Consider the following 13,295-nt stretch of genomic DNA (forward strand, 5'->3'; position numbering starts at 1 on the left):
TATATATATATATATATATATATATATATATATATATAGTGAACCACTAGGGGGTGCTAGAGATCCCCAAACCCCAGACATAACCTCACACTCACTAGTCCCGTCAAATAAAACTGGTTTATTTTCACAGTTACCTTCCACAAAGGTTCCAATAACACACTAAGCACAATCCTCCTCAGTTTTTCTCTCTTTTCTCCTCCTCTACACTTCCCAAGCGAGATTTGTACACTTCCACCTGACTCCAACAAACCTTAATGTGGTCGAGAGGGCTCCTTTATTTTAGATCCAGAAGTACTTCTGGTGCTAGGGAATAGCCCGATGGAAGTACTTCTCGGTCAATTTGAAATCATATATTAAAACTAAATGCATACCTATAACATTTTTTCAATTCTTTTCACCTGATTGCATACTACCTGAGTACTTCAGCACTCACTGAACAGCTGCCACATTCCGACTGATGCACGCGCGTACACAATGTTACTGGTTGCAGCAGGCAGTAGCTTTGTGAAATACCGTGATATTTGTATTATTTTTTTTGGGTGGAGTAGTAAAGATGCAAGAAGTACGGAAGCGTATTAGGGCCACGGAGAGGAAAAAAAAATACGGACACCGTGAAAAAAAAACTTTATTCTTGCCGTTTATGTCGATAGACTTTATTCTAGACATTTCCTCTTTATTCTCGACGTTTATATCGAGATTAAAGTCGATATTTCCACTTTAAACCCTTGTTTTTTCTCTCTTTAGTTTAACTTTGCCATTTTGCAAACTTCATTTTAAAATCAATGTTTAATTTGGTAGATTTTCTCAAACGCCATCTTAACTAATGCAGCAACGCAACCTCCATGCCACCATGCCCCCCACATGTTTAATACAAGCTTTAATGCATTTAATCATGAAAATGATATCAAGTATTTATCTTAGCATTCTAAATGTTCAGAGAGCAGGAATATCATGAAATTAATCTATTCTATGTGGTGATTGCTGCCTGCGCCTCCTCTCAGTGCAGAGAAGTCAGTTTAAGAAGTGTGTAGTGATTAACAACTGGGTTGGGGAACACTTAACACAAAGCATTTAATGTGCTGCATTAGTTATGATGGGGTTTGAGAAAACCTAGTAAATTAAACATTGATTTTAAGGTGAAGTTTACGATGTTCTACTTTAATGACAAAATAAACTATGAGAATAAAGTCAACATGTCGACTTTAATCTCGACATACACTTTTTTTTTCTTCGATGTGTTCAATTTTTCATTTTTTTTATTTCGGGGACAGATTTGTAATTTGACATAATTTTTATTGTTGTTGTTACAATGTTTATGTGTTTTTGACCTTAAAGGCCACTTTAGCTTGTGACAGTAACCAAATTTGCCTTTTTAATTTAAGAGTTCAAAATGCTTTTGTGGCACATGAGCCTTCTTGGGACGTGTTTCCTCTAAATTAAGATCCTTTTTATTTAAAATAAATGAACACAATGGATATCTTACTGTTGTTTTTGTTAGGATATACTCGGTAAAAGGAGGTTATCCAGGTAAGCTTGTCCCAGGACGAATTATTGCATGCATTTAATGTATATATATATGTATATACTGTATATATATATATATATATATATATATATATATATATATATATATATATATATATATATGTGTGTGTGTGTGTGTTAAATGCATATTTACATAATAAAAATGAATACATTTGGCAAAAAATGCAAACTTTGACAAGTTTTGGGTGTCTGTGCCACTAATTATCACACATTTTTCTTTATGTATATGTTTATATAATAAAAATTAATAAGAACAGTATTTGTAAAAAAAAAATACAAAATGTGACACGTTTTTATGGATTTTAATCACATGGCAGCTGCAACCCAACCACATGGGATGCACAAACCAGTGTGTGTTTCATTGTGCTGGTCCCAAGCCCGGATAAATGGGGAGGGTTATGTCAGGAAGGGCATCCGGTGTAATATTTTGCCAAATCAATATGCAGACAACAATACAAATTTCCAATACGGATCGGTCGAGCCCCGGGTTAACAACGACCGCCACCAGTACTGTTAGCCAACAGGGTGCTGGCGGAAATTGCGCTACTGTTGGCCGAAGAAGAAGAAGGAGGAGAAGAGGGAGGAGACGTGTCTGGAGGCAGGAGGAGAGGAGGAAAGTAAAGAGAGTGGAACTGAGGGTAGGAACTTTGAATGTTGGTAGTATGACTGGTAAGGGGAGAGAGTTAGCAGATGTGATGGAGAGAAGGAAGGTTGATATATTGTGTGTGCAAGAGCCTAAATGGAAGGGGAGTAAGGCCAGGTGGATCTGAGGTGGATTCAAATTGTTCTATCATGGTGTGGATGGGAGGAGAAATGGAGTAGGAGTTATTCTGAAGGAACAGTATGTCAAGAGTGTTTTGGAGGTGAAAAGAGTGTCAGGCAGAGTAATGATTATAAGCTGGAAACTGGAGGTGTGATGTTGAATGTTGTTAGTGCATATGCACCGCAAGTTGGGTGTGCAATGGGTGAGAAAGAAGATTTTTGGAGTGAGTTGGATGAAGTGATGAACAGTGTACCCAAGGGACAGAAAGTGATGATTGGAGCGGATTTCAATGGACATGTTGGTGAAGGGAACAGAGGAGACGAGGAGGTGATGGGTAGGTATGGTGTCACAGGGAGGAATGAAGAAGGTCAGAGGATAGTGGATTTTACCAAAAGGATGGACATAGCTGTGGTGAATACGTATGTTAAGAAGAAGAGGGAGGAACATAGGGTTACGTACAAGAGTGGAGGAAGATGCACAAAGGTAGATTACATCCTATGCAGAAGAGTTGATCTGAAGGAGATTGAAGACTGCAAAGTGGTGGCAGGGGAAAGTGTAGTTAAGCAGCATAGCATGGTGGTCTGTAAGATGACGTTGGAGATCAAGAAGAGGAAGAGAGTGAGGGCAGAGCCAAGGATCAAATGGTGGAAGATGAAAAAGGAAGACTGCAAGGTTGAGTAAAGGGAGGAGGTGAGACAGGCACTGGGTGGCAGTGAAGAATTACCAGACTGCTGGGAAACTACAGCAGATGTAGTAAGGGTGACAGCATGAAGGGTGCTTGGCGTGACATCTGGAAAGAGGAAGGAGGTAAAAGGAAACCTGGTGGTGGAATGAGGAAATACAGAAGAGTATACAGAGGAAGAGGATGGCAAAGAAGAAGTGGGATAGTCGGAGAGATGCAGAAAGTAGACAAGAGTACAAAGAGATAAGGCGCAAAGTGAAGAGAGGGGTGGCGAATGCTAAAGAAAAGGCGTATGATGAGTTGAATGAGAGGTTAGACACTAAATAGGGAGAAAAGGACCTGTACCGATTGGCTAGACAGAGGGACCGAGCTGGGAAAAATGTGCAGCAGGTTAGGGTGATAAAGGATAAAGAAGGAAACGTACTCACAAGCGAGGAGAGTGTGTTGAGTAGATGGAAAGAGTACTTTGAGAGGCTTATGAATGAAGAGAACGAGAGAAAGAAGAGGTAGAATGATGTGGAGATAGTGAGTCAGGAAGTGCAATGGATTAGCAAGGAGGAAGTAAGGACAGCTATGAAGAGGATGAAAAATGGAAAGGCCGTTGGTCCAGATGATATACCTGTGGAATTATGGAGGTGTTTAGGAGAGATGGTAGTGGAGTTTTTAACCAGATTGTTTAATGGAATCTTGGAAAGTGAGAGGATGCCTGAGGAGTGGAGAAGAAGTGTACTGGTGCCAATATTTAAGAATAAGGGGGATGTGCTGGACTGCAGTAACTACAGGGGAATAAAATTGATGAGCCACAGCATGAAGTTATGGGAAAGAGTTGTGGAAGCTAGGTTAAGAAGTGAGGTGATGATTAGTGAGCAGCAGTATGGTTTCATGCCAAGAAAGAGAACCACAGATGCAATGTTTGCTCTGAGGATGTTGATAGAGGAGTTGCATTGCGTCTTTGTGGACCTGGAGAAAGCAAATGACAGGGTGCCACGAGAGAAGCTGTGGTATTGTATGAGGAAGTCGGGAGTGGCAGAGAAGTACGTAAGAGTTGTACAGGATATGTACGAAGGAAGTGTGACAGTGGTGAGGTCTGCGGTAGGAGTAAAGGATGCATTCAAGTTGGAGTGGGATTACATCAGGGATTGACTCTGAGCCTTCTCTTATTTGCAATGGAGATGGACAGGTTGACAGATGAGATTAGACAGAAGTCCCTGTGGACTATGATGTTTGCTGATGACATTGTGATCTGTAGCTAGAGTAGGGACCGGGTTGAGGAGACCCTGGAGAGGTGGAGATATGCTCTAGAGAGTAGAGGAATGAAGGTCAGTAGGAACAAGACAGAATACATGTGTGTAAATGAGAGGGAGGTCAGTGGAATGGTGAGGATGCAGGGAGTAGAGTTGGCGAAGGTGGATGAGTTTAAATACTTGGGATCAACAGTACAGAGTAATGGGGATTGTGGAAGAGAGGTGAAGAAGAGAGTGCAGACAAGGTGGAATGGGTGGAGAAGAGTGTCAGGAGTAATTTGTGACAGACGGGTATCAGCAAGAGTGAAAGGGAAGATCTACAGGACAGTAGTGAGACCAGCTATGTTATATGGGTTGGAGACGGTGGCACTGACCAGAAAGCAGGAGGCGGAGCTGGAGGTGGCAGAGTTAAAGATGCTAAGATTTGCATTGGGTGTGACAAGGATGGACAGGATTAGAAATTAGTATATTAGAGGGTCAGCTCAAGTTGGACAGTTGGGAGACAAAGTCAGAGAGACGAGATTGTGTTGGTTTGGACATGTGCAGAGGAGAGATGCTGGGTATATTGGGAGAAGGATGCTAAGGATAGAGCTGCCAGGGAAGAGGAAAAGAGGAAGGCCTAAGAGAAGGTTTATGGATGTGGTGAGAGAGGACATGCAGGTGATGGGTGTGACAGAACAAGATGCAAAGAAGAAGATGATCCGCTGTGGCAACCCCTAACGGGTGCAGCCGAAAGAAGAAGAAGAATCACATGGCGTCTGCAGAGATTCAGTCACGAAACTCATCAAAGTTAAGTTTTGTAATTCAGTGCTTTAGCGGCTCCCTTTTGTTAATATGTGTGTGTGTGTGTGTTTTAAACCCAGCACTGTTGGCACCTTTTTGTGATTCGACGAGACAAGAACTGTTCGTTTTCGGCTCGTGTGTGTGTGTGTGTATATGTGTGTGTGTGTGTGTGTGTGTGTGTGGATGAAGTTCTGTTTGCCCACATCTCAGAAGGACTTGCTGTGAATTTGATGGGTGGTGTGTTTTATTTGCTTTGAAGTCTTGTATTCCCAGATAACCCCCCTTGTATATTTGTTCTGATGGCCACCGTGCTGATCTAAAGACCACTTCCTTGTTGTTGACCCCGAGCACACGCCACTCAAGGGTTTATTGCTCCCATGTGGACAAGTTACATATGGGGTTGTGCAATAATTAAAATCCCAAGATGCGATATTATTATGTGTTTTATTGAATATGATATTGTTGTTTGTTTTAAATATTTGTTTTAAATATATAAAGGCAACCGAACATATATTTGATGTAGTAAAATGATGGCGAGGCTGCAATATTGTTATGTGGCTGGCTTCTTATTCGCATGCTGCCAGCTACTTATTCACCCAGCTTGAGCAAAACAGTTAGTTAAACAACGTTAGCAGCAAAACAAAGTATTAAGAAAAAGGTAAATATCAATGTGTGCCATTAAAACTGATGTATTATTTGAAAAAAGTCAATATTCCACATTTTAGACCTGCAGGGTTACACATGAACTACATAATGTTGGGTCCTCTTCATTTTCTTAGTCGTGTGGTGAGGCCGATGCCATTCTTAAATTGCAGCTGAATTTTCTCCTGGCCCAGTACTTGGTTCAAATTGACTGGTGAAGTTGGCACACGCCCATATTTAATGAATGGGATTTACACTGATGTTTAATGGGCTCTGTAAATGTTTGTATAGTATTACACTGAGCAAACTCAACTGCAGCTTTACAAAGTTATCTGCCTTTTCTCCAAAACAGTCAAAATTCATTAGATTGGGAATGTGCCAGCTTTGCCAGTCATCTGACCCTGGTGCATCTTAACAATGGCATCTGTCTTTTCTCAAAAGTGTGAAAATTAGGGTGGCCCAACACCATTTAACTCTTTACAGTGCCACTAAAGTGTTGCATCTAATTCATTAGATATGGGTGGGTGCCAGCTTTGCCAGTCCATTTGACCCAGTGTCTTCATCAGACCATGCAAAGCTCAACTGCACTTCAACAAATGCATCTGTGTCATCACCAAACTTAGAAAAAGAAGCTGGCCAAAAGTGACATAACTCAGTTCTATCTGTGCAGGTCCCAATGTGGAATACTGATTTATTTCAAATAATGGATACATTTCAAAGATGCAACTTAATAAATAAGTTGCAGGATATTTTCTATTGCCACTAACTTTGAATGAGTAACTAATTTTGCACAAACTGGCTGGAAGTGACTAAGTAGCCAGCCTGAATAAGTAGCTGTGAATAAGTGGCTGACGTCAGCCTCACAGTATTCTCGTCCAAAACTGAGTCCTGTCTTCAGCCCAGTGCTTTCATAACAGGCTCCCGTTCAAAGCATTCATAAAATCTGATTCACTAAATGCATGACTGTATTCAATATGCTTGGCAAATTCCTGTAAAATTACTCAAAAGAGACTAAATTACTGTATCTGAGACGGTCTGTGCATCTTCTTTAATCAGATGGCTCGCCTCTTTTCTCTGTCTGCAGCTTTGGAAATCAAGAAATAGTGCGGCTGGCGCAGTGGGTGGTGTGCTGGGTTTGAAACCAGTTGTCCGCGTGGAGCTCGCGTGTTCACCTTGTGCAAGTGTGGCCTTTTCTCCAGATACTCTGTTTTTTTAACTCCCACATCCTAAATATGTGCCTGTTGGATTAAATTGTCCCTGTGGGTGTGTACGCGATTGGGTTCTGAGCGATTTTAGCATCCCGCTCAGGTTTGGTTACCGCTGGGCATCTTATAATTCTCACAAATCCCACAAACCTGATTGAAATAAGCAGGCTAAAGAATGCCATGGCATGAAAGGACACAGACATGAAAGGCACTACACAGTACATATCTATCTATCTATCTATCTATCTATCTATCTATCTATCTATCTATCTATCTATCTATCTATCTATCTATCTATCTATCTATCTATCTATCTATCTATCTATCATACAGTGCTCACTCTTCAGTTCTATCTATCTATCTATCTATCTATCTATCTATCTATCTATCTATCATATAGTGCCTTTTGGTACTTGTGTACTAAATGGACGGCAGTTCCATCCCATTCTAGTGTTGGGCTCTGTGGGGGAGGCGCCCAGGTTGCTTAATTTTTGGAGTTTAAATTATTAGACTGACCTACCTCAACCACAAATACTAACCTTAAAGTTAGTAGGGGTGGAGCATAGTTGCCTATAGGTCCCTAATGTTAATGTTTGGGTGCCTAATGTTAAAAACGAAAATTCAATTTGCGTTAATAGAAATGGGTACTAGTCGTCCGTGCTATCCTTTTAGTAGAAAAGTACCTGCCTTTCTATCTATCTATCTATCTATCTATCTATCTATCTATCTATCTATCTATCTATCTATCTATCTATCTATCTATCTATCTCTCTCTCATATAGTGCCTTTAACTATCTATCTGTCTATCTCGATAATGACAATCTATAGATAGATAAATAGCTATGAAAGGCGCATATATATACAGTATATATATATATATATATATATATATATATATATATATATATATATATATATATATATATATATATATATATATATATATATATATATATATATATATATATATATATATATATATATATATATATATATATATATATATGCAATATATACAGTATGTGTGTGTTTTTGTTTACACCCACAATATGGTCTGAACACACACCAGAATTACTAAAAGGGAAGAAAATTAAGAAGAAAGAAAGGTTCTGACTTGGCTGTCACAGTCCCAGTGAGGCCTTATGCGGTCATATTGCTGTTGGTATAAAGGACCCCTGTATTATCTCCAGACACACTTGTGCTGAATAATTCATTGTGTGAAAGTCCTCAGTGTTTGTGTGTAGAGAAGGGATGGGTAGCATTGTTCATAATGGCACTCAGTTTCATCTTCATTCCCTCCTTCGCCACTACCTCCTGGGTGTCCTGAGTGCATCCCATAACTGATCCTGCCCTTTTAATTAGCTTGTTGATTCAGTGGGTCCCTCTTGAAGTGACGTTACCAGCCCAGCACACCACAGCATGGTCATTACAGTGTTATAGAAGATTTGAAGAATATCACTTCCGAAATTAAAGACATGTAACCTCCTAAGGTAGAATAGCCAGCTCTGCACTTTTATATATCGCTCCTCTGTGTTACAAGTCCAGTTCTGCCTGGGATTGATGTGGACCCCCAAGTACTTGAAACAGTACACCATTTCTACATCCACTCCCTGCATAGTGACAAACGTTTCCCCCTGACTCCTCTCCTCTGTCTCATCCCCCTCATCAGCTCACCCCTTAAGTGCAGAATAATAATAATAATACATTTTATTTATATAGTGCCTTTCCCATGCTCAAGGCACTTCAATCATCTGAGAATGTCTGCAAGTGACATGACCTGCTGTTATCCTAACAGGTGGCGCAGTGGTAGTGCTGCTGCTGCTTTGCAGTAAGGAGATTGTGGGTTCGCTTCCCTGGTCCTCCCTGTATGGAGAGTGCTTTGAGTAGTGAGAAAAGTGCTATATAAATGTAAAGTATTGTTATTAAAGAATTATTATTATACAAACAACAGTTCAGCATTTCAGACAGTAAACCCCGTTTGTCCCTAGTGCCTTGATGGACAGCCCCTGACGCACACTCCCTCTAAAATTGGATATGAAGAACAAATGAATGACTCCCAACTTGCTGGTCATTCCTGAGATGGCTGATAGGACAAAGTTGAATTGACTTATTAACTAAAAGGCTCCATTTACAGCAGACATTGGTTTACAATTAAGAACTTTCTTGAAAAGGAAACCCTCCACTACTTTAGGTGCCATCCACTGTTAAAAATAACATTTCTTTAATTGCAGTTTACTGGATTATGTGGCTCCACATAGCAATGCACTTGACAAGAACCATTTCATTCTGTGTATATTAAATTGGTTTTCTGGGCTCCGAAAAGGTTCCTAATAAGTGGACAAAGCTGAAATGTTTATTGTTTGGTAAGCTAACTAGCAGTAAACTAATAGGTCAAGAAAACCTGAACTTAGCCTGCAGCAAGAGTCCTTTTAAACCAGGAAGTCACTGGTACTTCACAAACCTTTTTATTATTTGTTCATGTTATTTATGGAGCCTGTTACGGTTCTAAATAAATAAAGTTTCCTTCTGAAAACTGCATCTGGGTAGTGTCCTTGGGAAGCAAAAACTGTTCCACTGCCATCGCCATGTGCAGCTCGATGTCCGCGCTGTGCCGTATTTTCTGCCTGCGGTTGCTGTTCACCGCCGTCCATTACCACACAGGCTGATGATTACAAAACAGAGTAGAACTTTGCTGGTTTTTTTAAAGTAGCCGTTTATGAACAGTTTGAGCGATGACATTTTTTCTTCGTCTGCTTGCATTTTCAGACCAGGGCTGTAGGGGGCGGCCCAGTGTCCCACAACTTTACTGTGGCGCCGCCATGATTATTGTCGCGCCCCCCATTGTCAGCTTTTGGCACGGTCCGCGTCCCGTTGCTATGGGAATGGCGCGCGCTCCGGGTTGCCACGACTGAGAGCTCGCAGACAAGCAGGCTGCAAGGCGGCGGGGTGGATGGCGGAGGCGGCAGGGAATCGACCCGGAGTGGGTGGGGTACTAATCAAGGTAAGTCGACACGGGGGCAGAAACCGAAGTGGGGAGGGGAAAGGTACGCACTGAAGTACAGATGTAACCCCCAGAGTAGTGGACTCTCGGGTGTCCACCCTGGTCATTAGTCGGACTGGGCGAATTCAACGCAATGTGACCCAGACAGTATGAAGCAAGGGCAACTGCTTGTAACTATTAGATCGACGTCTTTTTAAGAGGTCGTGTTGCTTGTTTGGAGAGAAGTGAGCATTAGGTCTTTCCAAAAATCTCAGCAGCCATTCTGCACGCTATCCTCGACCGTAACTGCTCCGATCACCGCCACTGAGGAAAGCCTCTCTCCGTATGCTGCTCACAACTTGAGAAGCCGTGTTCGCTTTCTTCAAGTCACTGATAGAAACACCACGTTCCGAAATGTGGATGCTTTCATGCAGAAATTATTCCCTTATTTGCCAAGTCATTGATGTTTTTATACCCCGTTCCCGATTCTAAAAATCATCCATCGGTTCCTGTTTAGAGATAGACGAAGGAGCAGCAGTGAGGTCCAAGAAACAAGAAATCCGGGACGGGTAAGGCAGTCCATCGCGAGGCACACTGACGCTCGATTTTAAACGGTCAGTTAACTCAGCACGCAGGTCGATGTGCACTGAAAATCCAGGTAGATGCAAAAGACGAAAAAAAAGTGCAAAGTTCACACTGGCAGTCGCTGCTGCAACGCTAACCACTGTGCCACCGTGTTCCCCTGAATGCGTTGTTAGCATTATTTATTTTGTTCTAAACAGTCACTTTAGTCAAATAAATTCTATCCACATTTAGAATGACAAATTGCAAACGGTTTCCATAAGATATAGTATGCAAGTATACTTTATAGATCTAATAAATACGGTATTAGTTTGCTGAACAGACATGTTCAGTGCCATTAAGTCGACTGATGATTCGAAATTGGAATGACATGAATGGATACGTCGCGCCGCAGTGGATATTAACGATGCTGGCACTTCGGTTAGTTTCTCCGGGTACACTGATTTCCTCTCCCATCCTCACCGCGAGTCCTACGTTACCCACTCCTTTATAATGGCATCTAGTGTGCTTGACCAGCACCCCCAGCTACTCGGGGTTTTGCCACATACTACCCTGTTATCAGCCTCCTTGCAGCCCAGTAACTGAATGAAGGGCAGCTTAAAGACGCGAGTGTGCCCCGACATGGCGCTTTATCCCGTCCAGGGTGTGTCCCGATCTGCTCACTGCTGTTATGTAGCAATTTGTTTAGGAAACAGATGGCTGGGTATTGATAACTGCACACATTTCCTGTATTCTTAGGTACTACATTTAATAATGCGTTTTTTATTCAATAATTTGTCAGCTATTCTACTCCTGCTTGTAGCCCCAGGGTTGCTGCAGAAAATCAGATCCACTGGGAAATATGTTAGGCTTCAGAATAATCCATATTCCAAACGCTTTTTTTGTGTTAACTTAAATAGGGTATCAAACCATATTGCATATATTCTTTCTTGCCTACTCTTCCTGTTTCTTAAATTCTTAAGTTAACAATCTTTAATTCCAATATGATATTTTCTGAAACCCCCAATCCATCTATTCATTTTCTAAGTCATTTTTTTCCAGTCCAGAATTTGGCACAAGGCAGAAACAAACCCCCTGACAGGATGGCAGTATATAGCAACACACCTCCATAATAACTAACACGGGAACACTGTAAAGTCACCAGTCCACTTCACCTGAAACGTGTCTGGGATGTGAGGTGAGCTTGAAGTATCCGACAAGACCCCCACAAACTCCAGGGTTTCATAGTTGAAAAGGCCCTGTGGCGGTCAGGGTCCGCTCCACAATCTCTTGTTGCTCCTGGGACCCTTTACAACCTGAAATTGTCGATTGTTGTAGACCGACATGAGCCGAGCAAATGAGGACGCACACTTACGGCAAGGGGTAGGTGCAAAAGTGACAGGTGCTTTTATTAAAATTCAAACAAAACATCAAAGTGCAACTAGTGCAGTGCATCATCCATAATAAATAAATAATCCATAAAATCAAAGTGATTGTGGAGGTTAAAATGCAATAAATAATTCCATAAAAATTGAGGTTGATATGTCACAGCAGGAAACCGTTCCTTTAAAAACACACAAACCCCGGTGCCTCCTTCTCAAAGTCGACGTCTTCTCGGTTTACCCTGTGCAGATCCAGCAACACGAGGAGACGTCCTACCGACAGGCACAGCCAACGTTCAGAATCGAGGCTCGGGTCCCTGCTGCTGTCTGATGCCCCCGGCAAGGCGCCGCACTGAGCCTCATGTCTCCAACTCCTGCTGCTACTCCTCAGCCTTATATGGGGGTCCCTCCAGCTACCTGAAGACGCTCAGCCAGAGTGACCCTGTTCAGCCCTTTTGAGCACCTGCCATGCGCTCCTCCTCGGGGCTCTCCTCTCAGGTGCCTTTGAAGAACCTGCCATGTTGTGTCTTTCCTTCCTTCCCCTTAAAACTCCATCTCTCATTCTGTCTTGTGTTTTTCTATATTTTTTCTCCTCCTCTCTACTGTGTAGGCTCCTTTATACCACCTCATCGGGACTTGATGATTTATTTAAAACCTGCACCACGCCACAGACCACTTATCACCAGGGGTGTAGCACAGAACTCTGGGCTCTATACATAAGCAGCATCTGTGGGCCCCTTCCTCTTGATCCATGTCTGTCACATGTACTTTTCATTGCAGGCTTCGAGCCCCCCCCCCCCTCAGTGGACCCTATTTCCCCACCACTATGACTCCCATGTTTGTTACAGGCCCCCCTCACCTCACATCCTTGTCTTCACCAAAGGCACCCCAAAAGACACACAAACATACAGTGGGTATAGAAGGGATTCACCCCCTTCGAAATATTCCCATTTGTTTTGCTTTACAGCCTTCAATGAAAACACACACAAAAATATTTCTTCCCAGCTTTACTTACTCAATGCAACGTACAACATCCAAGTGAAAGATATCACAGCTACAGTTCAGAAAAAATGATAAAAAAATCAAAAACAAGACCTACTGAGATTAATAAAGGATCGCCCCCCGATGTCAATATTTTGTTGAACCACCTTTTGCTTTAATGACAGCCTCGAGTCTGTTGGGATACTTCTCTATCAGCTTTGCACCTCTAGACTGAGCCCACTCAATATTTGCCCAATATTCTTTACAGAACTGTTCAAGTTCGGTCAAATTGGATGGTGAGCGTTTTTGGAATGCTATCTTCAAATCTTTCCACAGATTTTCAATGGGATTTGGGTCTGGGCTCTGACTGGGCCACACGTGGACATTCGCTTTTTTCTCCTTCAGCCACTGTGTGGTCAATTTTGCTGTGTGCTTCGGGTCGTTGTCGTGTTGAACGGTGAACATTCTGCCCATTTTCAACTTTCTGGCAGAGGGTAGCAGGTTTTCCTCAAGACAGGATTTTGCCC

At 42.0% G+C, this 13,295-nt stretch overlaps 1 protein-coding gene across 1 annotated transcript in view; it reads left to right on the top strand.

Moving 5' to 3' along the window:
• The first annotated feature begins 9,775 nt into the window (after positions 1–9,775).
• iqch (IQ motif containing H) overlaps positions 9,776–13,295 on the top strand; it is a 102,108-nt gene continuing 98,588 nt past the window's right edge. The window contains exon 1 of the mRNA XM_028823450.2: positions 9,776–9,865. Coding sequence (XP_028679283.2) covers positions 9,815–9,865 — 51 coding nt within the window. The 5' untranslated portion in view covers positions 9,776–9,814. The remainder of the gene's footprint in view (positions 9,866–13,295) is intronic.

Source organism: Erpetoichthys calabaricus, chromosome 17 (genome assembly GCF_900747795.2).
Source record: "Erpetoichthys calabaricus chromosome 17, fErpCal1.3, whole genome shotgun sequence".
Taxonomy (NCBI): Eukaryota; Metazoa; Chordata; class Cladistia; order Polypteriformes; family Polypteridae; genus Erpetoichthys; species Erpetoichthys calabaricus.